Genomic DNA, 24,402 nt, shown 5'->3' on the forward strand with positions numbered 1-24,402 from the left:
TTATGAATGCCACTGGTTTTACGGTGTTAATTTAAAGGGACTGCTGTTGTTGTTTAATTAGAGCCTTCGAAGGGCCTCGCGCAATGAGGGCTTGACAGGAAAGTGTTAATTATAGGAGATATATGAAAAAAGAGGAACTTAATGTGAGTAAGGTTTAAACAAACCGAACGAATTTTAATAAAAAGGAAATATTTTAAAGTGCCATTGACTGTAGCCTATTAAGGCACAACGTAATAATCCCTCAGGATAGCTTTATTCTATAAACAAGTAAAAAAGCTGTAAGCTCGACCGGGTCGAACTTTGAATGCCCTCTACTATTTAGAACGAATTCTCAAAAATAATAAAATGCTTTAAAAATTCTGCTTAAATCTTAAAACTACCGAATGTAGCTGTTACATTAGGGTCTACACGACGACATGGACTAGCATAGGTAACTTTAGTCATAAGCCATTAAAAAAGTCAAATGCTAAACTTGAAAAAAAAATCGGTGAATAATGTCACTAAAATAATCAAAATACCGAATATCGGGAGGTACCGTTATATGGCGACTATACGAAGGCGTGAACCTGCACAGACAATTTTCTGTCATAGGCTGTAGTATCCATTACGAACTTCAAATAACAAATTTGAAACAATTCAGGTGAATAATGTCGTTAAATTCATAAAAATACCGAATATTATAGGGTACCGTTATATGGGGGCTATACGAAGACGAGCATCCTGCACAGACAATTTTCTGTCATAGGCTGTAATATTCATTTCAAACTTCAAATACACAAATTTGAAAGAAATCCGGTGAATAATTTCGCTAAAATGAACAAAGAACCGAATATCCGGAGGTACCGTTTTATGGGGGCTATACGAAGACGTGGACCTACATGACCCATTTTCAATACCGAAAGTCCTGCAGACGTAATATACATTTATTCAACCAATTTTAATCAACCTACTTCATTTCGTTCGGAAGCTAGAGTGATTTCCAGAGACGGACAGACGGACGGACATCGCTAGATCGACATAGAATTTTATGCTGATCAAGAATATATATACTTCGGGGGTCTAAAATGTATATGTTGAGGTGTTACAATGGAATGACATATATGATGGAGGGTATAAAAATAGAGACTCCCTGAACTGAACTGAACTGAGCTTTTCAATAAAACAAGATATATTGTCTCTCAGGACCTAGTTATACCTTAGCTATATGGCTACAGAGGGTATATATAATTTCATACGTCCATAACGTGCTTCATAGAAATAACGATTGCAGAACATATGGAGTCGATCTAAGCGTGTTTGTTCGTCCGTCGGCCAAGTTGGTTGATGCTCATGATAACTTTTGTAGGAAGTCCCCGATTTGGTCCAATCGTAATATAACTACAAACTTAAAACGAGTTCAGAGATTGACAATATCAGTGCAATCCTTCAGGTACTTTTCCTAACACAAGATCTGTTGTGAAGATGATATATATCGGCCACCCCTTCTGGAACTCCCCACACAAAAGGTTACAATTTTTAATACTAATAATAAAATCGACCGTCTTCCAGGGACTAAGTTTTTCTATAGGAAAAAATTCCTCAGAAACTAAGGTTTTTCTATAGAAAAATCGGACAGTTCAACCAGGGACTAAGGGTTTTTCAATAGACAAAAATCCTACAACTACGTTTTTTTCTATAGAACTAGGTACTACGTTTTTTCTATAGAAAACAATCCGACTGTCCACTTAGGGATTAAGGTTTTTCTATAGAAAAAATAAACAGTTCCCCAGGGACTTTTGTATAGAAAATAATTCGACAGTCCAACCAGGGACTACGTTTTTTTCTATAGAAAAAAAGGTCGACACTCTCACCTGGCACTAAGTTTTTTCTAAATTCCATAATCCCTCCAGGGACAAAGGGTTTTCCATTGAAAAAATCTGACAGTTCCTCCATGGTTGAATGGTTTCCAATACAAAAAAATCGACTGTTCCCTTTATCTCCAGGAAAATTTTCTCAGTCTCTCTGGACTATATTTAAAAAAAAAAAAAACATCAAGTCAACATTTTTTCTGTTAAAAAATTTCGGGTACCATCAAGGTAGACATCTCAGTGTCCCCAGTAAAAATATTTGTTATAGAAAAAGTCCTCCTGTGCACCAGGACTGAGTTTTTGTTTGTTTTTCTATAAAAAATTCTTTGTGCCCTTTGAAACGTTGTTTCCCTTGGGCCGAGTCTTTTCTATAGAACACAATTTTTACTATTCTTTGGACAATTTTTTACGATAGACAACATTTCAGTGTCTTCTTGTACAAAGTATATTTACAGAAAAAAATCACCAAAATATTGAGAACGAGCTTTTTCTACAAAAAATAAAATAACAATTCTATAGAAAAGGCTGATCACCAAGACAACTCATAAATAAATCGTTGTGTCCCTGGACTTATAATTTTCATAGAGAAATGAATTGCCCAGAGCGCGTTTTCCAGAAGACATAATCACCATTTCCCATTGAGAAGGACATGTCCCATAAGGGCACAGTTTTTCGAAGAAAACAACAGACTACAATGGCGCCCAATGCGCCATTGAAAAAAATAAAAAAATATTGTGGCGGATTTTTTTTTCAACCATGTCCCCCAGCAACCAAATTGTTCAATAAGCAAAATATCTGCGACCACCAGAACATATATTTTCTATAGAGAAATTCCAGAGTCCTCCAGAGACCCAATTGTTGTTTAGAACAGGTTCCAATGCCTACAGAAAAAAAACATTACCTAGGACTCAGTTTTTTTATAGAAAAAAAAACTATCGTGTTCCCTCGGAGACCGTATATTTTTTCTATAGAAAAAAAATCGCCTTCCCCCTAGGAGCATGTTTTTGTATAGAAGCAATTTTATCGTCTTGAAGCACTCAGTTTTTCTAGGAAAAAATCAATGACCTGTTTCATTGACCACTTTGGCATTAAAGTAGAAATTTCGTTTTCCAGAATACTGAGTTGTTTTTCAATTTCCTCTTTAAAATACAAAACTTCCTTATTTAAAATTGAAGTGAACGTTCTTGCACCTTTGACCTTTGGTAAAAAATTTTCGCTGCTATTGATTATTTTTAAAACGGGGCCTGACACTTTGATTTGCAATTGCTGCAGTTGGTTGGCAGTCATGCATACTCACATACTTAGATGAGTAGCTTATTTTTGCAACAGGCCAATCAATGGTGGTCGGTTGACGATGGTGAGGTTAGTGGCAACAGTTGAGTTGTTGCTGTTATTGTTTTTGTTGCGAACATTTGTGTATTTGGCTTAGATGAATTGTGTACTGTACGAGTAGTATGTTTAAAGTTTATTACTGGGTTTGGATTTTGTTGCAACAATTTGAGGTTAAAGTAATACGAGGAAAATCGGATACTTGAACAAATAACTAAAATTCACAAACACACAGCAACACACCCATACACTCACATACAAATGCGATACTTGCTCACTTTGAACGGCAAAGCCATTTGGGCTGAGCTGGCAAACAAACAACTCACGATGGCAAAAGCAAGGTTTACAGCCACAACAAATACCGCCGCACTGCCAACCTACCTTCCTACCTGTATGATAATTACTAACGGTTCGTAGCGAAAACTACATAAAAAAAACAAAAACTAGAAAAAGTTGTTCAAAGAGAGTTCAATTGGAAAGAAAAATAAATGACTTGTTTGTAATCTGCAGAATGTTGGGCAAGTAACGAGGAGGGAGTTGTGAGGGGGTGGGGGTGTAGGCGAACAATTGCAGACTTTTGGGTGTGAATGCAATTTATAAAAATATAAATAAAGACCCTTGGCCCTTTTGGTATTCTCACGTGTACGATAGGGTCGAATTCGCAACAACAAGGAGTGCTTCAATTGTCTGCTTTGTAGTTGTATATATTTTTGTTGTTGCTGGTGTGTTATTATTGCTTGTTGACTTCTAGTCTCTTCGAAAAGTTTCGCATGGCGGGGCATTTAATAAAAACATCGCCAGGCCACATGTGAGTTGGTGTGTAGGTATGTGTTTGGAATTAATAACAATATAATGTGGATAATCAAGATCACATGATCATCATCACCATCATCGTGGGGAGAAACAAAAACAGACCCCACACATTGTCTCCCTCCCCTTTTCTTCTCTTTTTCCACTTGATGGCATGATGATTTTGTAATTGATATCCATGATCACCGGCTTAGCTCATTATGAAGTTGGGCATGACTCTCTAGGGTGGCAAGAGTTACCATTTCTTAAAATATTTTCTGTAAGGGAAAAAGGGATTTTTTTCTATAGAAAAATATAGATTCAGGGAGGCAGTGGATTACAGAGGAGACTAGATATGTTTTCTACAGTAAAAACTCAGTTCATAAGAGAACAGCGGAACTATAGAAAGACTGACTGACTGAAAATCAACCCCCATACCAAACGGTTGAAGCTAGAATCCTAAAATTTTGCACTGGGGTCAGTTTTGGTGCGTAGACATGTGATTTGGAAATTCGTACTTAAAAATTTAATAATTTGTATCAGACAAATAGAATGACCTAGAATTCTGAAACTTGAAATGAGAGTCACTGATGGAGTTCAGAATAGATGTACCAAAGGTTTTTTGGAAATTCGAACTTTAAGGTTACGAAAAGTTCTAAAATGGGACCAAACTCCCAAAACGGTACATTTTGGATGGAGCCAAAAACTTCAAATTTGGTATGAGAATCAAGGTTGGAAAGTAAGTTTGAAGGTACTTTTGGAAATATGTACTTAGTGTACGAACTGTACTAAATGGTACTAAATTTGAAACACTTTGGTGCAGGGTGAACGGATAAAACTGAAATTTTTTATTGAGGTCCCTATTGGTGATAGGTTTGGGATAATGAGGTGGTTTTGGAAATGTACTAAATGGTACTATATTGGTACAATTTAAACAGATAGTGATTGAAATCTTAAATTTGGTATTAGGGTCGCTATTCATGTGTACCCTGGACATATGGAGCTTGTTTTGGCAATGCCTACCATAATTGTACGAAAAGCACTGAATGGTACTCTATTTGATATTGTGTAAAGGAATAGGGTTGGAATCTTCAAATTGGGTACTGAAATTGATATATTAAGGTGGTTTTGGAATTGTGTACTATGTGTGCGAACAGTACTTAAGTGGTACTAAATTGGGAAAGTTTAGGGTGAACCGAAGAAGCTGGAATTTTGAAATTTTGTATTGGGGTTCTTGTTGGTGGTTGGTTTTGTGATAAAGTTGGCGTTTTGGAAGAAGTGCAAGAAAGGTACAAAATAGTACTATATTTGGTACAATATGGTATTGGGTGAAGTGATAGAGATACAAATCTGAAATTTGATATAGAATTTGAATATCTGGATTTGAGTTATGGAGGTTGTTTTGAAAATGTGTACCATAATCGTACGAAAAGTACTGAATGGTATTTAATTTGGTATTGGATTAAGGGATAGTACTGGAATCCTTAAATTTGATATTGAGTTCTCTGTTTGTATCTGGAATTGAGATATGGAAGAGGTTTGGGAAATGTGTACTAAAAGTGAAAATTGTACCAAATTTGGAACAGTTTGGTTTGTTCGAAAAGTACTGAATGGTACAACATTTTGTATTGGGTAAACGGATAAAGATAAAATTCTTAAAATTGATATTTAGATTACAGATGGTATCTGGAATTGAAATATGGAGGATGTGTGTGAAAATGTGTACGAAAAGTACTAAATGGTACTAAATTTCTTATTAGGTGAAGATATAGGTCTGGAATCTTATAATTTTATATTTAGGTCTTTTCTGGTGTATAGAATTGAGATATGGAGGCTGTATTGGAAATGTCTTAAAAATGTTAACTTTAATGTCGCCGTTCATACGTAGCCTGAACATATGAAGATGGTTTCGGAAATGTGTACCATAATTGTACGAAAAGTACTGAAAGGTACAATATTCGGTAGTGGATGAAGATATAGAGAAAAAACTCTAAAATTTGATACGTAGATGACTGTTGGTATCGGGAATTGTGATTTGGGTACTATAGATGTACGAAAAGTACAAAATGGTACCAAATTTGGTATTGTGTGAAGGAATAGGGTTAGAATCTTGAAATTGAATATTGTCGGTCATTGCTGGTGTCTGGAATTGAGATATGAAGGTGTTTCGGAAATGTGTACTAAGTGTACGAACTATACTGAATGGTACTAAATTTGGTATTGGACGAAGGAATGGAGTGAATTTCTGATCTATGATATTCAGGGGTGTACTGGTATCTGTAATTAAGATAAGGAGGTATTTTCGGAAATGTGTGCTATAATTGTAGAAAAGTACTAAATTGTACAGAATTTGGTATTGGGGAAAAATAGAGTGGCAATCCTGAAATTTGATATTGAAGTCTCTGCTGGTGTCTGTAATTGAGATAACGAGGTAGTTTCGGATATGTTATGGTACATAATTGTACGAAAAGTACTAAATGTGATATTAAAGTCTCTGCTGGTGTCTGTAATTGAGATATGGAGGTGGTTTTTAAAATGTGTACTATAAATGTTCGAAAAGTACAAAGGGGTACTAAATTGGGTATTGGGTAATGGGATAGAGTTGGAATCCCGACATTTGATATTGAGATCTTTGTTGGTATCTGAGATTGAAATATTAAACCAAAAGTACTATATAGTACTAAATAGTGACGGCGGATTTTTGTCTATAAGAAAACTCTGTCCCAGTGGGATTTTGGATTTTTTCTATAGAAAAAACTCTGTCCCGTTGGGACGTCGCATTTTTTTCTATAGAAAAAACTCTGTCCCGTTGGGACGTCGCATTTTTTTTCTATAGAAAAAACTCTGTCCCGTTGGGACGTCGCATTTTTTTCTATAGAAAAAACTCCGTACCAGGGGGACGTTGGATTTTTCTATAGAAAAAAGTCTGTCCTAATAGGACGCTGGATTTTTTTCTATAAAAAAAACTCTGCCCATGTGAGGCGTTTGATTTTTTTCTATAGAAAAAACTCTGTCCTGATGTAAATCCGATTTTTTCTATAGTAAAAAGTCTGTACTGGGATACAGAGGTGATTGATTTTTTTGTATAGAAAAAACTCTGTCCTGATCGGATTTTTTCTATAGAAAAAAGTCTGAACCCCAGACGTCGGATTTTATCTATAGAAAAAAAGTTTTTCCCAAGAGAACCTCGAAGTTTTTCTATTAAAAAAATCAGTCCCGTTGGGGCCCAGGATTTTTTTCTATAAAAAAAAATATTCCTCCCATGGGAGACGTTGAAATTTTTCTGTAGAGTCCATGTGGGTTATGGGGTTTTTTATTTTAAATTCTTTTCAAATGGCAACCCTACCTTCAGTTCCAACGTGTGTGTTTTGTTTTTAAATTAAATTCTGCTTTCTCATGACTCGTTGGAGGTTTTAAGGAGTGGAGGTTCCACTACAAAAAAAAGTAAAATAAAATTAAAATGCCGGTGTTTTTCTCTCCTCTTTGCTCTTTGGCTCTCTAAAGTGGCCTCTTGCACGTTGTGTGACTTGTCATTATGTTTGTTTTGTTTTCTTCTCTTTTTTTTTCAAAAAAAAAAAAAAAAAAAAAAAAAAAAAAACTGTGATCGTTACATGTAATATTGCTGTTGTTGTTGCTTTTTTATACAATTTGCAAAGCCGTACTAAGAGACAATTGTTGTTGTTGCTGTTGGATTTAGTTGATCTACGTTGGAGTACAAACATACAACCGTAGGAACACAACAAATAAAAGACAACAACAACCACACTGATGATGATTGTTTTGATGCTTTTGTATGGCTGTTTTCTACTTGGTGGATCAGTAGATGTTTGTGTGTGTATACCCTGTAGTTTGTATGTACCCCCTCTGTATATAGCACTGGTTGTGTGTGATTTCATACGATCGCTGTTTGGTGCCTGGTACGGTGATCACCGTTTCAGGCAAACGACTTTACTTGGCATCCATATTTCAGGTTTTTATTTAGTCAGTTTCGTGTTGTTGTTGATATTGTTGTTGCTTTTTGTTTTTGTAGTTCGTCGCTTTGACTGCTACTTTTTTTGCGGCAATTGTTGTTATTACGGCTATGGCTGATGCTGATGATGTTGCTGCTGCTGCTATTGTTGAATTATAGTAGCAGATACATATATAGCAAATAATAAACAAAAAAAGCAACAACAACAACAACTTAAAACTCAACAGTACTTGTATCCATAGGTTGTTATTATTGTTATTGTACTGTTGTTGTTTGTGATTAGTATAATAGTCGGTAGGTAGATATTTAGGTATGTTGTCAGTTATTGTCGAGTGGCATTTGTTTGTCTCTCTTTTTAGAATTCTTTGGCTGTGACGTTTTCCAAGTGACACAATGCACTTTGCAAAATACCAAAAAAAAAAAAAACATTACAACAAAAAAACTTAAAATATTTTCTAGAAAAAGAATTTATGGCATTTTATGGTTACCTACTATTGATTAAAAGTAGTGGCAGCCAGCGGTTATAAAGCAGGTTCACATACAGAAATTGCTAAGTTAGTTGTTTGTATTAAACGCATACGCTTTGCACCAGCATATGACGATGACTGGTTTTGGTCATCAAATTATTTAGGCTAAATATTTGGGTTCTTGTGCACTGGGGCGCAGCTGTAACTTGAGGTTTCGTATGTACCCACTTCTTGTTTTGAAATTTATGAGTGTCTCAAAAAAAATTCAATTTAAATGCTAATTATTATTTATACGAGTTTTTTTTTTTTTTTTTTTTGATAAATATTAATAAATTACATATGATAACGGGTTATTGAAATTGTGAACAGTGTTTTAAAATCGATAGGTATTTTGAATTCTCATCCCAGTGCATGTTTTGAAACGTTTCACAGAAGTGAGTTTCTTATTAAAAAACTCTGTCACGAAGATCCTCATTGATACAGAGCTAAGATATTTTATAGAGAAAATACATTTTGTTGTTTTTTTTTTCCTATAAAAAAGTCTTCGCCGAACTTTGAATACCCTCCACAATTTGGTACAAATTTGGCAATTAAAAAAAAAAAAAATAAAATCCGTTAAAAATTCTGTTAAAATCTTAAAAATACCGAATATAGCCGTATCTTAGGGTCTATACGACGACGTGGACCTGTTTATAATGTAGCTAAAATCATCAAAATACCGAATATGGGGAGGTACCGTTATATTGGGGCTATACGAAGACGTAGACCTGCACTGACAATTTTCTGTCATAGGCTGTAGTATCCATCACGAACTTTAAGCACCAAATTAAAAAAAAATAAATAATGTCGATAAAATCATCAAAAGACCGAATATCGGAAGTCACCATTACGAACTTCAGATACCAAATTTGAAACATCTCCGTTGATCAATGTCGCTGAAATACCGAAAATACCGAAGAATTGTCTTGGGCCGAGTTTTTTTGTGTAGAAAAAAATCCGAAGACCCTTCTGGGACCGAGTTTTTTTGTGTAGAAAAAATCCGAAGAACCGTCTGGGACCGAGGATTTTCTATAGAAAAAAAATCCGAAGACAAGTCTAGGACAGAGGTTTTTCTATAGGGGAACTACTTTTTCCTGAAGAAAAAAATCCAAAAACACATCTGTGACCGAGGTTTTTTTTATAGAAAAAAATCCGAAAAATCGGTTTTGTTTTTCTGTAGAAAAAAAAAACAAGCAGGGCGCAGGTTTTTTCTACCAAAAAGAAAAAAACCAATGAACCGTCCCGATCGATTTTTTTTCTGTTGAAAAAATACGACGATCCGCCCGGAACGAGTTTTTTTCTCTAGAATAGATTTTGAACCCAGAAACGGAGGTTTTTCTATGGAAAAAATATATTGTCCCATTAGTTCCCAATGTTTTTCTATAGAAAAATATCAGTATCCTTCCGAACATATGTTTTTGGGGCTGAGTTGTTTTCTGTAGAAGAAATCCGAAGTCTCTCAGGGTAGAGTTTTTTTTTTTTTCTAAAGAAAAAATAAGTTAGACAAAATGTTTTTACGTTATTACAAAAAAAAAAAACCATTGTCCCCTCGGGGACTAAAACTTCGTCCTCTCTGGGACTTAATGGCTCACTAAGACTATAATGTCCCTAGTAAATATACCGGGTCTGATTTTTTTGAAAAAATAATTTTTGGTTCTGAATCTTCCTTTTCGATAGACATAGTTAGAAAAATCTGGAGGGCCCAAGGACTGACTTTTTGTTAAATCTGGAGGTCATAAGAACTAACAATTTTTCGAAGAATATTTATTGTTTTTCGGGTCTTCTATTGAGAAATTTCTATTACAGAATCCTATAAACTGAAGATATTTTACAGACTGAGTTGTTCTGTGGGTCTTCTACAGACTAACGATTTTTTAGGTCATTTAGGGGCAGTACCTCTTACAGATTATTAAAACAAATTTAGCAGCGTTCTGGGGACGAAAGACCATCTTCATGAGGTTTATAGACAGAAGACATTTTTCACGATTTCAAAAGTTTTTTGTTTTATCTGCCGGTTTTCTGCTGAAATGAAATGTATAGACGGCTTCTATAAGCTGCAGGTTTTCCGCAAGCAGATAACCTTCACATGTCTTCTCTTTGGACAAACGACCTCTTACAGGTCTCTTTTAAATGAAAACTTTTCAGGATTCTTCTACAGACAGAAGGTCTATCTATAGAGAGAATACATCTTACAGGTCCTTCTATAGATGGAATATCCTTTACAGATCCTTTTCAAACAAAAAAACTGATATATGTATTCTATAGACCTGCGACCCAAGTCTTTTGTACATGAAAAACCTATTGTGAACAGAAATAATTTATTCTTGTCAGCCTGTCTACAGTTCAGCCAGCTTCCTTGATAGACAAAAGATTTCCTACAGATATATGACCTTTAACCTTGTTCTCTATAAAGAAGAGAAGATTTTTTTAACGTTTTCTGAGTACTACCTATAAACAATTTGTTGTCTCTAGGTTACAGTTTTTTCTCTAAACTAAATCTGCTGTCTCGCTGTGATCAAGCTTTAAGTGTCAAAAAAATATCCTCCGGTGCCCACTGGGAATGAGGTTTTCTCCCCATTTCCCCCATGACCCTTTTTCATCTATTTCGTTTTCTTTTTCTCATCAGAAACCGACAATTAAAAAGAGTTCTGGGTGTTTACCCCTTTTAATGCCTTCACAAAAGTCAATAAATAAACAGCTTCATTACGTCATTTTTTCTTTATTTATTTATTTTATTTTTTTTGTTTTTTTTTTTGGTCTCTGTCACAACATTTAAGTTAATTTAAAGCGTTGACATCTGGACATCATGTCATAAATGTCCATGGCCAATATTATAATTAATTGCCAGATTTTGTCTTTCGTGTCATTTCATTTACTTCATGTTCTCCGATTTCTTCCATGCTTTATTTTGTATTTTCCCCCTGTTGTTGTTATATACCCCCATCTCCGTTCGCCGTCACCTGACAAAAAGGGTCATTATCCAGTCATGTTTTCAATTTGATTAATTATTTCTATTACCTTTCAGATCTGTCGTTTAACATTTACATTTAACATTACAAAACGATTGAAAGATAGATGGATGTCTTGCTGTGTCGGGGCGATAAAACCCAGTGAACAATTTCAGTACAAAATAGAGGAAATGAGAATAAAAAGGAGGGGTTTTCGGTTTTGAGAATAAATTTTAATGAAATTTTAGTGGAAGGTCTGTATGGGAAAAAATAATATAATTAATAGAAGATTCCACTATGGGTGATCTAAAAAAAAACTGCAACCAATTTCAGACTGCTGTCATTACTAAGCCAGTCTGACAGCTGTTAAAATTATTCCAGTCACAGCTCATTATATTGTTTACAAGCGTACAAAAGCATTTTGATGGGAATATTCCAAAAAAAACAGTTTTTCGTGATGGAATTCAAGCGTGATAGTGTGATTTCTTTGTATTTGGCTGGAAAACCACAAGTGGCTATCGTTAGAGCACTCCAGCATTTAAATGTGAATAAATCTTTTGTGTCTCGTATCATCGCTCGTTACCGTGATACTGGTAGCGTAGCCCGAAGTCAAGGAAGTGGACGGAAGAAAACAGCAACATTAGCAGAAATTGTTCGAAAAGTAAAAAAGGCGACTTAATCGAAACTCGCGTCGCAGTGGCCGAAAAATGGTTCATGAGCTGAACATATCGAAATATTCCATTCGGCACATATTGAAAAATTAGCTCGGGTAAAGCCATTGACATTCCACAAAGTGCAAAAACTTACACCGCAACAGAAAGAAAATAGACTCAAAAGAGCTAAGGAGTTGCTTTGCTTGGCCGAAAGTGTTGAATTTGGTTTTCTCTGCCCGATAAGAAAACTTTCGTTGTCCAGCAGTTTGTAAACAAACAAAATGATCGGGTTTTCCTTGCCAAAGAGGCCAGCTGAAAATGTGCACCTTCGGTTGGCCACCAGAACTCAAGCGCCGGCCATGGTGATGGTGTGGGCCGCCATAACAGCCGATGGTCGCTCTCCGCTCGTATTAATCGACAGTGGATCAGAATAAATGTCAAACATAATTGCGAGAATATTCTGGAGGGTGTATTAAAGCCTTGGGCACGCGAACATTTTGCCTTTTTACCGCAGACCTTGGACATTTCAACAGGACTCAGCATCATCGCACTCAGCACGCGCCACCCAAGAATTGTTACAAAATGAGGTTCCTCACTTCATTTTCAGCGCACAATGGTCACCAAAATCTCCAAATACCAATCCGTTGTGTCTGGAGCATTTTGAAAAGCATGGTTGGCACTAACAAAAATGCCAAAGTGTCGATCACCTCAAACAAGCGCTTCGCCGGGAATGGGCAAAAATACAGCAGAGCAATATTCGGGCAGCGTGTGAGGGTTTCATTGGTCTTTTGAAGGCTATATTTCGCGCCAAAGGTGACCAATTCGAACAAATCTAAACTTATTCTAAAATTTCCGACATTTTTTGCTTTTCTTCAAAAAAAAAAAAAAAAAAAAAAAAAAAAAAAAAAAAATAGAAAAACATGGCATTTGACTTTGCAGTTTTTTTATCTCACCATATTGGTCTATTGGTCCCGCCGAATTAATTTGTAATCACTCAGGTCGCAATTATGGCTCGACCCTCAGAAAATTTAACAGGGTCAGAATAGAAGCTTGTGGTTTCGCCTTTGTTTACTTGTTATACCCTCCACATCCGAAAGGAGGGTATATTAACTTTGTCATTCCGTTTGTAACATCCCTAAATATTCATCGTAGACCCCAATTCTAAGTCGATTCAACGATGTCCGTCTGTCGATGTCATCGATGTCTGTCAGCCTGTTGAAATCACGATACAGCCCAAATTATTTGACGTAGAACGTCATTGCCACATTTTTTTGCGGATCTGCCTAAAAATTGGAATTTGTATGTTATAATAGGTTCGTGTGGCGAAACATTGTATGTATAGGTCCACGTTTTGGTATAGCCCCCATATAACGATACCTCCCGTTATTCGGTATTTTGATGATTTTTGCCACATTTTTTCACGGATTTGTCTAAAAATTGGTATTTGTTGGTCATAATAGGTTCTAGTTCGTTTGGCGAAACATTGTATGTATAGGTCCATGTTTTTGTGTAGCCCCATAAAGCGGTACCTCCCGATATTCGCTATTTTGATGATTTTTGACACATTTTTTCGCGGATTTGTCTAAAACTTGGTATTTGTGGTCTTGGTCTTAATGGGATCTAGCTCTGGTGGTGATACATTGTATTTATAGGTTCACGTTTTTGTATATCCCCATATAGCGGAACCTCCCGATATTCGCTATTTTTATGATTTTTGCCACATTTTCCCACGAATTTGTCTGAAAACTGGTATTTGTGGGTCATAATGGGTTCTAATGTTTCCTTTAAGGGTATTAAAAGTTCGGCCCGGCCGAATATAATGTTGTTTTTTTTTACTTCTTTTATAATAGAATTCCCTTCCAGACATAGATTATTGGAAGGTGTCTACTTTTTTGGGCAGATTCTGGCAGAATCATTTTATTTTTATCATATTCTTGCAAGTCTTAATGAACAATTCCGATTTGTTAAAGTTTAAAACAGAATTCCCTTCTTCCCCATGAAGACCTCTCACATTTTATCTGATATACCATGAAATTCGAATAAAAATGTTTGCTGGGCCTATAAATAAACTTCAATTGTCGAGCAATGAGTAAATTCTAGGCAATAGAGAGGTGGCTGTGCAGAAGAAAGAAATAATTGGAATTACACTGGGGTATTCCAATTGAAAAGAACACCTCTTCCAACGGACAACAACAACAACAACGACGACAACAATGATGATGCTGCTGTTGATGCTTCTACTGGTGGTGGTGATGATGATTGGATTTTATGTACGTAACGAATTCATTTGATTACAGCCACTTATTTTCCATTAATTAATTATATTTTGTGTATGTGTGTGTGTGTTGAACATTTGTACATAGTTCCTCTTTTTTATACAATGTGGTCTTGCTGGCAATTCATACGCCGCAGCGTCATTTCATTCCATTCCGCAGCAAATGCAATTAGCATTGCAAATGTTAGGCGGTAACAGCAAAAAAAACCCAGCCTTCCCAAATGACAATCAATCATTTATTTGTTGTAGCATTAAACAAATTTGTTGCTGGTTGATGTCCTTGCAGCTGGTGCGATGGATGGACAGACAGACGGGCAGACTGATTGACAGCGGTAAACAGAGCTTTATTACAATTTAAGTTGAGAACTAACAAAACTAAATGAAACATGCTTGAAAATTAAGGATAATTATGCAATTAAAGGAGGAAATGAATGAAGGCGTCATGAATGAGTGAATGTGACTGTGTGTGTGTGGGGCGTGCGTGCGTTTGTATGGTAAATTCAATTAGAATCGTTATGTGTGCGCGAAATGTAATTGGCTAGTGGCCAATTGCAGAGGTCAGCGGTATTGTGAATTATTGTATAAAAAATACTATCTTTAAAAAAGGATATTTTATGGTGAAAATAAATTAAATTTATGAAAAATTATTAATTTTGGATGGGGAGAAAATATTACGGTTTCATTTTTTAAATATTTGTTAAAATGAAATTTCTGAGTTCTACAAGCGTGGATTTTTTTAAAAATAATCGGAGGCCTTTAAACGTTCATTTTTTAAATAATTTTGAAGAATATTCAGAGACCTTTAGACATGAACTTTTTAAAATATTTTTAATAAATATTCAGAGGACTTTAAAAAGGATTTTTTAAAAATTTTTTATCAAATATTCAGACGCCTATAAACGTGGCTTTTTAAATATTTTTCCAAACTTTTTGGAAGAACTATAAACGTGGATTTTTAAAATATTTTTAAAGAATATTCAGAGGCCTTTAAAGCGGATATCAACGTGGACTTTTTAAATATTTTTGAAGAATATTCAGACACCTTTCAATGTGGATTTTTAAAATATTTTTAAAAAATATTAAGAGGGCTTTAAAGTGGATTTTTAAATATTTTTGAAGAATATTCAGATACCTTTAAATGTGGATTTTTAAAATATTTTTAAAAAATATTAAGAGGCCTTTAAAGTGGATTTTTAAATATTTAAAAAAAAAATATTCAGATGCCTACAAACGTTGATTTTTAAATATTTTTCCAAACCTTTTGGAAGAACTATAAACGTGGATTTCTTAAAATATTTTCCCAAAATTTTCTAGAGAACTATAAACGTGGACTTTTAAAATATTTTTTCCAAAATTTGCTGGAGAACTATAAACGTGGATTTTTAAAATATTTTTCCAAAATTTTCTGGAGAACTATAAACGTGGATTTTTAAAATATTTTTCCAAAATTTTCTGAAGAACTACAAACGTGGATTTTTAAAATATTTTTTAAAGAATACCCCGAGGCCTATAAACGTGGATTTTTTAAATATTTTTTAAAAAATATTCAGAGGCCTATAAACGTGGATTTTTTAAATATTTTTTAAAAAATATTCGGAGGCCTATAAACGTGGATTTTTAAAATATTTTTTAAAAAATATTCGGAGGCCTATAAACGTGGATTTTTTAAATATTTTTTAAAAAATATTCGGAGGCCAATAAACGTGGATTTTTAAAATATTTTTTAAAAAATATTCGGAGGCCTATAAACGTGGATTTTTAAAATATTTTTTAAAAAATATTCGGAGGCCTATAAACGTGGATTTTTAAAATATTTTTTAAAAAATATTCGGAGGCCTATAAACGTGGATTTTTAAAATATTTTTTAAAAAATATTCGGAGGCCAATAAACGTGGATTTTTAAAATATTTTTTAAAAATATTCGGAGGCCTATAAACGTGGATTTTTAAAATATTTTTTAAAAAATATTCGGAGGCCTATAAACGTGGATTTTTAAAATATTTTTTAAAAAATATTCGGAGGCCTATAAACGTGGATTTTTAAAATATTTTTTAAAAAATATTCGGAGGCCTATAAACGTGGATTTTTAAAATATTTTTTAAAAAATATTCGGAGGCCTATAAACGTGGATTTTTAAAATATTTTTTAAAAAATATTCGGAGGCCTATAAACGTGGATTTTTAAAATATTTTTTAAAAAATATTCGGAGGCCTATAAACGTGGATTTTTAAAATATTTTTTAAAAAATATTCGGAGGACTATAAACGTGGATTTTTAAAATATTTTTTAAAAAATATTCGGAGGCCTATAAACGTGGATTTTTAAAATATTTTTTAAAAATATTCGGAGGCCTATAAACGTGGATTTTTAAAATATTTTTTAAAAAATATTCGGAGGCCTATAAACGTGGATTTTTAAAATATTTTTTAAAAAATATTCGGAGGCCAATAAACGTGGATTTTTAAAATATTTTTTAAAAAATATTCGGAGGCCTATAAACGTGGATTTTTAAAATATTTTTTAAAAAATATTCGGAGGCCTATAAACGTGGATTTTTAAAATATTTTTTAAAAAATATTCGGAGGCCAATAAACGTGGATTTTTAAAATATTTTTTAAAAAATATTCGGAGGCCTATAAACGTGGATTTTTAAAATATTTTTTAAAAAATATTCGGAGGCCTATAAACGTGGATTTTTAAAATATTTTTTAAAAAATATTCGGAGGACTATAAACGTGGATTTTTTAAATATTTTTTTAAGAATATTCGGAGGACTATAAACGTGGATTTTTTAAATATTTTTTTAAGAATATTCGGAGGACTATAAACGTGGATTTTTAAAATATTTTTTGAAGAATATTCGGAGGCCTATAAACGTGGATTTTTAAATATTCGGAGGCCTATAAACAAAGATTTTTCAAATATTTTTTTAAAGAACATTCGGAGGCCTATAAACTTGGATTTTTTAAACATTTTTAAAGAGTAATCGGAGGCCTTTTCCAAAATTTTCGGGAGAACTATAAACGCGGATTTTTTAAATATTTTGAAGAGCATTCGGAGGCCTTTTCCAAAATTTTCGGGAGAACTATAAACGTGGATTTTTTAAATATTTAATTTTTTTGTTTTTAAATATTTATTAAAAATTATTCGGAGGCATATAAACCTGGATTTTTTAAATATTTAAAAAAAATATTCGGAGTTTTATAAACATGGATTTTTTAAATATTTTTAAAGAATCTTCGGCGGCCTATAAAAGTGGATTTTTAAAAAATATATTTTTTTAAATATTCGGACACTTATAAACGTGTATTTTTTTTAAAAAAAATAAAGAATATTCAGAAGCCTTTAAAAGTGGAGTTTTTTAAAATTTTTTTAAAGAATATTCAGAGGCTTTTAAAAGTGGATTTTTTTAAACATTTTCCCTAAATTTTCGGGAGAGCTTTAAACTTGGATTTTTTTTAATTATTTATTAAAAATGTTTGGGAGAATATTAAACGTGGATTTTTTATTTATTTTCACAAAATTTTCGGGAGAACTTGAAACTTGGATTTTTTAAATATTTTCCCAAAAATTTTGGGATTTTTAAAAGGTTTTTTTATTTATATCCGTCTTAGGCTGAGGTTATACATCTGTTGGAAAGAACCGACTAATACTATTTTACTTGTTTATATAGATTTCGTGGGATATGGCTAGATGGACTGCTAATATGATGAAACCCAAAAAAAATCTGGGATTTAAAACCGCTTGTGGATAGGGACCTTTTTGGCCCTACAAAATTGTATATATATATGGCCTCTGCTAAGGATAAAAATAGTCTCTACTTAAGCAATTTTGAAATAAAACGATAACATTCGAAATCGAGTAAATATACTTTGCTCTTGGAAATTTTGCCTTCTCGAACCTCCCTTCCGAATGAAATTGGAAACAAAGTTAAGAAAATATGTTAACGACAGTAGGAGTAGCATAATAGTCAAGAATAATGGTGCCATAACTGTCAAACAGTAACATATGTGACACTTTTACACAAGAACAAAAAAAAAAAACAACAACAAGAAGAAAAAAGTACAACTTTCTAGATACAAAATGTCTTGAGCTTCTCTTTTTAACTTTGTTGGCAATTACCATCATTCACTAGCCCCTAACGCCATTGCAAAATGCAATAAAAGTGGCCATTATCATGGCGTTTTTCTGGAAAACTTTGCCATTTTATGCTCGAAATAAAAAAAATATATTCCAGAATAGGACAGAAAAACTAGAAATGCAGAATAAAAAGAAGAAAACATTTTTCCAACTCACCTGATTGTAATGGTAGAATGCGCGTATTTTCACGATGGGCGGATGCAGCTGCGTATACTTGTGTCGTTGCTGTTGGACTGATGAGACAACCGAAATTATTTAAAATAACAACGGCCATCAATGTCAGGACAAAACTAAGACTACCGACTTGATGCCGCATTCGAGTCATTGTCGTGGCGCGGGGGACAATTGATGGCGTTTGTTTTCCTGTAAAACCTTTGGCTGCCTTAAGTTGGTGGGTTTGGGTGTGGGCGTGGGCATTGTGACTCCTGGAGCGGGGTTTATTGGCTGCTGATGACACTGTTTGATTATTTCTACTGCCGGAAACAACATTTCGTTTGCGGTGGCATTTTGTTGTATTGCACATTGTTGTTGTTGTTGCTTCTGGTGTGGCCGTGGTTGATGGCGCTAATTTCAAGCTTGTTGGCAGCCGGTATCCATTGCCAATAGGCGGATCCATGGCTGGTTAACAATGCAATTCGCGCGCTCTCTTCAAAAAAGACGCAAATGGCGTTTTAATGAATTTTCACGCCGTTTTCTTTTCGTTTATTTCTCTCTGATTTTTTATGATTTTCTTCTTTTTTCCACAGCCAACAAAAAAAAATTCCAAAATAAAATAAAAAAAGTAAATTTGATAAACGAAAAAGAAAATGTTTAACTTTAAACACGTAGCCAGCTGGAGTTTTCACACATAGATACCCAGGGAAGTGGGGTGGGGTGAAAACCAAAAGTGGAAAACAATCAACTTTGATTTTTTCCTCTTCTGCTGCTTCTTCTCACGATCTTTTATTAAATTTTGCACAAATATTTGAATTTTCTTGCAATTTTGATTCACTAGATTTTTCTTTGCTTTTTTGGGGGGGGATTTTTCTTTTTTGCTTTTTTGATGTGAATAGCACTGATTTTTCACTTTTCTCTCTTCTTTTTTATTATTATTACTATTTCATTTGATGAGAAATTGCACTTTCTGGATGAAGAAGAAAAAAATGGAGAAGAAAGAAAAAAAAAAATAAATAACTGTGATATTAAACCCAGAAAGATTTTAAATTTTTAAATCCAAAGGCAAGAAATGTAAATATTTAAGAAATTTTTTTTTAATATTTTTTTTAAATATTTAGTTCCATGGTTATTAATTTCTTTTGGTTGCATGCGTGTGTGTGTGAGTTTTATTGCCGCTTTATTTTTCAAACGATTCTACCAGTTGCAAGTTCTGCCAGTTTGCTTTGTAGTTCTTTATTTTTATACACATAGTTTATGTTTTTATTTTTGTTGTCTTTTGTACCAGCCAGGAACCGGAAATTCATGTTAGCTGTATATTCATTGTTTGTAACGTGCAAAGAATCTGTAATGAAAAGAACAGAGAAAAAAACAAGTTTTGATTAATAACTAAAAGATTTATGTGGAAAATAGAATTATGAATAAATAACAAGGCCAGACAGAATAGAAAACCAAACATAAAGAAAGGGATAGAGCTGGAGGGGAACTACAGGAATCGCGTGGTAAATATTGGAATACCTCGCCGGTGAATGAGTTAAAATAACAATTTTAAAGAATTTGTTGGGGTTACTAAATTGGAATACTCTGAATAGGAAATCTTGTAGGAGTAGCATAACTACAGACGGACATGGCGCCCAACATAAATTTTGGGCAATATAACCTCTCAATTCAACTTTTTAATATGTGTTTTCTAAATAGGTGATACTGTTACATCGGAAGCATGCCAAGCCATGAACGTATCCTGACAATGATCTGAAAAAAGTCGAATACCCAGCAAAAATACTCACTACAAATCGGATTACCAAGCCATTATCTTAACAAAGCCATGCAACTTGATAAAAGTAGCTCCTCCTCAGTCATAATAATGAAAACTTTTTGATATCAGGATCATTTTGGAAAAACTCTCCCTTCCTACCGTGGAAAATTTGACTTCCTTTATACAAGACTTTCCATTTATATACCCTCCACCATGCATATTATGGAAGATATATTAAGTTCGTCATTCCGTTTGTAACTAATCGAAATAAAAATTTTAGACCCAACAAAGAATCAAGAATATATTAGCGTAAAATTTTAAGACGATTTAGCCCTGTCCGACCATCTGTTGTAATCACGCTACAGTCAAAACGAATTCAGGTCAAACGGGCAGGTCAAGTTCGAAGATGGGCTATATCGGTTCACGATATCGTATATCCCCCATTGTCTGAATTGTCTGAAATTCTACACAAGGAGTTCTTTGTGAGTACTTTACCCCCAGAAATTGAATTGTCTATATAGGCCCACGATATCCCCCATATATCGGCATCTTCCGATATTCGGCATTTTAAGATTTTTATGGATTTTATTTATTTATTTTTTTTTTTTTTGAAAATTTCCTAATTCATTCCAAATGGTGGAGCGTATTCAAAGTTCGGCCCGGCCGAACTTACTACTTTTTTACTTGTTTCAGTTCGGAATTTCCCAGACTTCGAACATTCGCACTGTTGTTATTATCATAACATCAGTCATATGGCTAGAGAGGGTATATATCATTTGATACAGCCAAAACGTCACTCATTGAACCAAATCCGTTTCAGAACATTTGGAGTAGATTTAACTATGTCCGTCCGTCCGTCTGTCTGTCTGGCTGGTCGCACGATAACTCTCGAAAGAAGTATCCGAATTGGTCCAAACTTGGTACATCGTAATATTATTATCAAACTTAGATCGAGTTCGGAAATGGGCAATATCGGTCCACTTCTTCGATCCATAAAACGTCAAAATTTTCAAAGAACATATTTTACTGCGTAGAAAGAGAAAGGATAATCCGATTTTGCTCCAACTTTGCAAATACTAATATTTGCATCAGTGGTAGGTCGGGTCTACATAAGTCAGATCTGTGATTTAATATGCTTTAAAAAAATATGCATTAAAGACTAAAAGTACGGACCGGCAACGCGGACCGTGACAGCTAGTTTTGAATAATTATAATTCTTATAAAATGGAATATATCGGTCTACTCCTTCTGGTACCTCCCCCACAAAGGCTCAAAATTTTGAATATCCATGAAGCTCATAAGACAAGAAATTATCATCCGATTTCATTCAGGCTTGGTACATCTCAATATTTCCATTAACACAAGATCTGTTAGAAATATGGTAGAGATGGGATTATTTCTTCTGATACCTCCCTCACATAGGGTTCAAGATTTTGAACGCTCAAAGAAATCAAAATAAACACCCGATTCTCTTCAAATTTCACACACATACAAACACTTTTCTAGTACAAGGTCTGTTGAGAAGATGATATATATCTATCAACCCCTTCTGGTACCTCACCCACAAAGGAACATAATTTTCAATACCTTTATCTGTTACAACTTGCGAAACAGGACAGTGATTCTTTACAATTTGTTATATCTAAATGTATTGGTTATAAATAAATACTTCTTTTGTGTCTCGCTGGTCACAACTACATCAGAATAATGCCGAATATTATCGCGAAAATATTATGGAGGGTGTATTAAAGCCTTGGGCACGCAAACATTTTGGTCGCAGACCGTGGACATTCCAACAGAACTCAGCACCATCGCACTCAGCACGCCCCACCCAAGAATGGTTACAAAATAAGGTTCCGCGCTTCATTTCTAGCGCATAATGGCCACCAAAATCTCCGGATACCAACTGTTGAACTATTGTGTCTGCAGTATTTTTGAAAGCAAGGTTGACACTAAAAATACCAAAGTGTCGATCACCACAAACAAGCGCTTCGCCGGGAATGGGCCAAAATACCGCAGATCAACATTCGGACAACATATGACGGTTTCATTGCCCGTTTGAAGGTCATAAGTTGTGCCAAAGGTGACCAATTCGAACAAATCTAAACTTATTCTAAAATTTCTATTTCCGCTATTTCCGACACTTTTTGCTTTCATTCAATAATGGCGTTTTAATTTTTTGCAGTTTTTTTTTCTCACCTAAATTTAGCTAATTTAAATTTTCTTAATGCATATATTGAAGTTTGTATAAACTTCTCCATATCATTTGTAACAACACAAATATTCTTGATATTCATTGAGTTCTAAGTAAATATATCCGGTATAATCCTCATATCGTCATAACGAGACATCCTAATTTTAGGAATTTTTTAATATACCCGAATAGACAATAAGTTCAGTTTTCACATGGTGGAGGTTGTAAAATATCACCCCGCGTCCTAAATCTTAGGCGTTTTTACTTGATTTTAAATAAAACTCCAAATATTATCACCTGGGTTCTGCAACACATGACGAATAAAAAAACACACACTTGTTGGTTTATTACCATTAGATCTTTTATGGATCCATATCTGGCATTTCTTACACAGAGAAACCAGTCGTCACTTTCATTTCATAAAAATTACACGAAATTTAAAGAGCATTAATCTATTTTAAATATTCCTTGTTATAAGGGCACTACTTGGTTAACAAATTTCTTTAATATTCCAAAAAGCCGTTTTATCGCCTACATTCTCCGAAAATAACATTAAATTTTATTTCACTTTTTTAGGAAATTCACCCTTTTTGTTCTCCTCCAAAGAGGATTCTCACAAACAAACACATTAATAAATTTATAGCTTACTCCATTAAATTTCACAACATTTTGTTTCTTCTTTCTTTCTTTCTCCAAAATCGAATATTTCCTTCGTCTTTAAATTCGATTAAATTTAAAATCGAAAAGACAGACTGACAACCCTTGTCACTGGCTGACACTAGATTTACTTACTAACTGACTGACTCACTCACTCCGACACCGGTTGGAGGACGGACGTTGGAAAACGGACTCATGTTTTTCCCTCTTTACCGAGAGCATTACATTAATGGATCTTCCGTGTAATTCTATGCGGGACTCATTTGGGAGAGGGAGAGAGAGTGGAAAAACAGAAGAGAAGCAACCCTTTTGCATGTCTATGCTTTTCCACTCAATTTTCTACTTTAGACTATTAAAATCAACAACAACAGTAACACCAACAACATTATTGAGTTTTCTTCTTCATCTTCGACAGCAGAAAAATAAGAAAATCTATGATACACAGGTAAATAATGCATTATTAACCCATATTCTTGGCAGGTAGGTACTGGTATGCCCAATGGGTGTCTATGTGTGTGCGCGAGTATCAGTGTGAGAGTGTATTGTAACGAAACCTCATTGATACCAAATCTCTCCTTCTTTGCTTTTTTTTTGTAGCCAAAACAACCGAAATAGTCCATATTAGATAAATCTCCAATATGGGTCTGTCTTTTGCACGGCATTTGCCAAATCGAAAAGGCAAAGAAACCTGGCAAGTGATACATAACAAAACTCTTGGATGTGGAAAATTTGCACACAAAAGCAGCTTTCTTAACAGATTTTCGTTTCGTTGGAGGTGGTAAGGTGCCTACCTTTATGTCTGGTTGGATGGCTGTTGACAGCACAAAACCAGTCGACTATACCAGCGACCGACCAACCAACAACCTATTGTGAAGAAAATTACAGATACTTTCACGGATGCCAAGATATTCTCGATGCGATACACATAAAATCAAAATAACAAAAGATTTGTATATCCGCCTCCCCCTTTCACGCTCTGTGAGATACAGGTATGGTAAGTTGGGTGTACTATGGACTAATGACAACAAAGTGCTGAGCTCCACAAACGACGGGTATGGAATGTGAAAGTGGGGGAGAACGAGTGTGATAGATTAAATGTATTTGGTAGGAATTCAAAATTTGTGGGGAAATTGTAGAACAAGAAAATATTGGGATATTGGAAAAAATTAACAAGACCCGGGGTCC

At 34.3% G+C, this 24,402-nt stretch overlaps 1 protein-coding gene across 3 annotated transcripts in view; it reads right to left on the minus strand.

Annotated features, from left to right (window-relative positions):
- LOC101890934 (low-density lipoprotein receptor-related protein 2) overlaps positions 1-24,402 on the minus strand; it is a 481,392-nt gene that overhangs the window by 342,985 nt on the left and 114,005 nt on the right. For 2 of the 3 annotated variants that reach the window (XM_059120925.1, XM_059120924.1), the window contains exon 2: positions 18,614-19,580. In XM_059120925.1, the coding sequence (XP_058976908.1) occupies positions 18,614-19,073 (460 nt within the window). In that variant the 5' untranslated portion in view covers positions 19,074-19,580. Of the gene's footprint in view, positions 1-18,613; positions 19,581-19,811; positions 19,855-24,402 lie in introns of those variants that run through there. The other variant, XM_059120926.1, reaches the window with a different exon arrangement.

Source organism: Musca domestica, unplaced genomic scaffold (genome assembly GCF_030504385.1).
Source record: "Musca domestica strain aabys unplaced genomic scaffold, Musca_domestica.polishedcontigs.V.1.1 18, whole genome shotgun sequence".
In the NCBI taxonomy this organism is placed as follows: Eukaryota; Metazoa; Arthropoda; class Insecta; order Diptera; family Muscidae; genus Musca; species Musca domestica.